The sequence below is a fragment of the Toxorhynchites rutilus genome, chromosome 2 (assembly GCF_029784135.1).
Source record: "Toxorhynchites rutilus septentrionalis strain SRP chromosome 2, ASM2978413v1, whole genome shotgun sequence".
NCBI classification, from domain to species: domain Eukaryota; kingdom Metazoa; phylum Arthropoda; class Insecta; order Diptera; family Culicidae; genus Toxorhynchites; species Toxorhynchites rutilus.
Window position 1 is genome coordinate 96,728,454 of NC_073745.1, and position 4,355 is coordinate 96,732,808.

Sequence of the window (4,355 nt, forward strand, 5' to 3'; positions counted from 1 at the left end):
TCGCCACGATGAATGCCCCGTCTATGGAATATGATGCGACGTCGTGCATCGATATGGTATTCTCGATCTTATCGCTGCCGAACATTATACTTGTTTTTAATTGTCGCGTTTTCTTGGAACTCGTAATGTTCCCTACATTGTGGCGCATTTTATTGCATCGAGGAGGGTCTTAATCGCTGACCCAAGCACTCGAGCGTGTGAAACCACTTCGTTTGGAATTTCGGGTCTCGCTATTATCAGCGGAAATTTGCATTGTCAATTTTTTCATAGGGTCGTCACCCAATCTGATTTCGTGTACTTCCATTTTCTCCCCCCTTTGGGACGAGGGCGTAGTCTACCGTCCCAAATCATTTGGGGTGCTTGGGGAGGGGGATCGTCTTCTAGTTCGATTGCTTCGGCTTGAGATTGCTGTTCGTTATCAGCTGTGTTGTCATACTCTTCTATAATGGGTTGAATGGTGTGCTCCTCGATTGGTAGAGGAGCAAGTGTTCGCACGTTGCGTTTGTAAATTCCGGTAGCGGTTCGCACTACTGCCACTCGGACTACTCCATCATTTCCAGGGTGTATTTGTGTGACAATTCCCATAGGCCACCTTGCTACGGGAAGGTGATCGTCTCCGATCAATACGATTTGGCCTACCTTAACGTTGGCTTGTTGCTTGGTCCATTTTGCATAATCACGTAACTGGTGGAGATACTCGTCTCTCCATCTTCTCCAAAATTGTTCGAGCTGCGATTGTACTCGTTTCCATCTGGTTGTGAGATTGCTTCCATCCTCACTCTGCGTAGGGATGGGCACGGCTAGCATTGGGCGTGCTATCAAAAAATGACCGGGTGTGATCGCGGTCGGTGAATCTGGCGTCGTGTAAACAGGTGTGAGTGGTCGCGAATTCATTATTGCGGCCACTTGGTAGAACAGTGTCTGCAATTCCATGATGTTTAGCTGTGCTCCTCTGGCCGCTGCACTAAAGAGCCGCTTGGCTACCTTTATGTTCGCTTCCCAAAGTCCTCCAAAGCTGGGGCTTCGGGGTGGAATGAATGAAAATCTTATTCTGTGAGTTGCCGCAATATCAACTAATTTGTTTTGAAAAACTTCATTGTTATATATTCTTCGTAAACGATTGAGTTCTCTGCTGGCCCCGACAAAGTTCCGCCCATTGTCGGAGTAAATAACCTCGGGTATTCCCCTCACTGATGTGAAACGGAGAAGTGCTGATATGAACGCTGCCGTCGACTGATCTTCGACGACTTCTAGGTGAACTGCTTTGGTCGCAAAACATATGAAGATGCAAGCATATGCTGTGGTCTTGCATTTCGATTTTTGATTGAGATATACTTCGAATGGCCCACATAAGTCCATTCCCGTGTGAGTGAACGCTACTGATTCATTTACCCTGGGCGAGGGCAGTTGTCCCATTCGTTGCTGTAAACGTCTGGGCCGCGCTTTGGCACATAAGATGCATCGTTGAATGACTCCTTGTACGGTCCTTCGGAGATCCCTCATCCAAAATCTTTGTCGAAATTCGTTTATTACCAGATCTGTTCCGGCGTGAAATCTATCCTCATGTATTTTTTTAATTATTACCCTCGAAAATGGGTGCGATTTGGGAATCAATATTGGATTCTTTTGTGAGATGGGCATTTCTGCATTGTGGAGTCTCCCTGTGACATGTATGACTCCATTTCTGACGATTGCGTTGAGATGCTGGAAAGGTCCTTTCGTAGGCACCTTCCCAGTTTTTCGTAATTCCGCTACTTCATTTGGATAAATAGTGGCTTGCATAATTCGGACTACGAGTGTTAGTCCTTCATTCAATTCAGTGGTGGTGAGTGGGCCCGATCTCTTTTCGTTTCTGATGCCTGTGTCTTTATTGACCTTCTTCATATTGTTTATGGCTCTACACAGCCATGCAAAGTGTCTTACTGTTTTGTCATGAGTGTGATGGTGCGGGTATTTTGCGATTAAGTCTTCGCATGCCTTTCCTGTTGCTGCTACCAATCGTGTTATTGGTTCTTTAATCTCTTCCTGTTCTGCAGCAGCAGTGTATTCGTAGCCGCTCTGCAGATAATATTGTCTTCTTCGTATACATTCCGGTCCGTGTAACCAAAATTCTAGTTTTGCTTCGCGTAATTTTCTGACTGGAATTCCTCTCGAAACCATATCAGCCGGATTTTCTTTCGTAGATATATATTTCCAATGCTCTGGATTCGTGGTGGAGTGTATCTTCTGCACTTTATTTCTAATGAAGGTTCCCCAACGTGTATTTGAAGATTTGATCCAACTTAGCGCTACTTGTGAATCACTGTAGTAATATTCCGACGAGATTCGACCGGCCAGAATGCTCTTTATTTTAGCAGTTAGTTCTGCTAGAAGTGCCGCCGCCAAGAGTTCCAGACGGGGCAGAGTGACCTTCTTCAAAGGCGCCACTCTCGATTTCGAACATAAGAGATTCGTACTCTCTTCTCCTTTTAAGTTGATTGCATGTAAGTAAATGACGCATCCATAAGCCTTTTCGGAGGCGTCACTGAATCCGTGTAAATCTAGTGCGATCGTATGACTCGGAGTCGACATCCGAGGTATTTCTATCTTGCTGAGCTCCACTAATGAAGCTTCGAACTTCTTCCATGAGCTTAGTGCTTGATCTGGAACATCATCGTCCCAGCTGACGTTATAAGTCCACAATTCTTGCATCAATATTTTAGCTGTAATGATTACAGGTTGTATCAATCCGATTGGGTCATACAGTCTCAAAATCTTCGAGACCATCTGTCGCTTTGTGAGCGCTTCGTATGTTTCACCTATGTTTTTCGTACTGATGAACTGGAACACGTCTGTTTTGGGGTTCCAGGCTATTCCCAATGTCTTTATGACCTCTTGGTCACCAACTTGGATCAATGGTTCCAAGTCTTTCTCTGGAATTCCTTCCAGTACGCTTGCGTTGTTTGATGCCCACTTTCGAAGTGGAAATCCATGAAGTGACAATGCATGCTCTATTTCTCGTTTCGTCTCCGTCAGTTCATCTGCGTTGGACGCTCCAATCATTAGATTGTCAACATAGAACGATCGTTGAATGGTGTCGGCAATTCTCGGATTTACCGACCGATAATCTTCAGCTGCTTCGTGTAGTGCCCTACAGGCCAAGAATGATGAAGACGCTTCACCATATGTGACAGTCGTCAGTCTATACGCTTTCAATTGATCATTGGGGCTGTCGCGCCACAAAATACATTGTAACCAAGTGTCTGTGTATGCGATGTGAATTTGTCTGTACATCTTTGCAATATCTGCTACTAGCACGTCGTTGTGCGTCTTGAAATCAATTAGCAGATCAAATAAGTCCTTTTGAATGGTTGGTCCCACGATTTGTATATCGTTCAGGGATACTCCGGTTGACGTCTTTGCACTTGCGTCGAACACCACCCTAACCTTGGTGGATGTTGAATCTGGTTTCACCACACACGAGTGAGGGATGAAATACTTTACTTTGTGAAAGTCTTCTGTGGTGACTGGTACCATATGTCCCAGTGTTTCATATTCATTCATGAAAGCCCTGTACTCTTTGTACAGGTCTGCATTCCGCTTGAGCCTTTGCTCAAGCGATGTGAATCTTCTATATGCTTGTTGATAAGAGTCGCCTAACGATGACGGCTCCCCCCGTAGGGGCATTCGTGTAATGTATCTCCCGTCGGGAGCGATCTCTAACGTTGTGCGGAAGTGACTTTCCGCCTCGCATTCGTCATGTTGCTTTGGTTCCCAGTCTTGAAAGCACGCTTCTTCAAGACGCCAAAACTTCTCTATGAGTTTGGCCATTTCGTCCTGTGGGAATTCGAATTCATTTCTGCTACACCTTGTAGCAGACAATACAGTGGTTGATGGGCTGCTGTGACGTAGCGTCCCACATGCAATCCAGCCCAAGCTGGACTCTTGATACGTAAGACCGTTGGCTACGCTAAGCCGGCCTGGCATTAGAATTTTGAAAAATATTCTCGCTCCGAGGAGAATGTCGATTTCATTCGATCTGTAAAACTGGGGATCGGCAAGGTGCAATTGTTCTGGTATCCGTATACCCTTTTCATCAATAGCTGTGCTTGGTTGATCGTCCAATATCTTTGGCACTATGATCAATTCTAAACTTTCATTGTAGTTGCTTGCGTGAGAGGCTATCACAGTTTTGATACCCCTTTTAACATGTGCTTGTCCGCTAACTCCTTTAATGGTTACGTTTACCGAGTGTTGCGGAATTCCTAGGCTTCGAGCAGCCTTTTCTGTGATTGTTTCTACTTGACTCCCTGAATCAAGTAGACATCGAAGAGGGTGCCATTTCTGCTCACCCTTAACATGAATTATGGCTGTGC

At 45.3% G+C, this 4,355-nt stretch overlaps 1 protein-coding gene across 1 annotated transcript; it reads right to left on the bottom strand.

The window, feature by feature from the left end:
• Positions 1-264: 264 nt before the first annotated feature.
• Positions 265-3,810, bottom strand: LOC129765965 (uncharacterized). Its single transcript, XM_055766423.1, has one exon. The coding sequence runs from the start codon at positions 3,808-3,810 to the stop codon at positions 265-267; it is 3,546 nt and encodes a 1,181-aa protein (XP_055622398.1).
• Between the last annotated feature and the right edge of the window lie 545 nt (positions 3,811-4,355).

Excerpts from the sequence above, each read along its gene's own strand:
- LOC129765965 (XM_055766423.1), bottom strand. The coding sequence starts at position 3,810 with ATGGCCAAACTCATAGAGAAGTTTTGGCGTCTTGAAGAAGCGTGCTTT.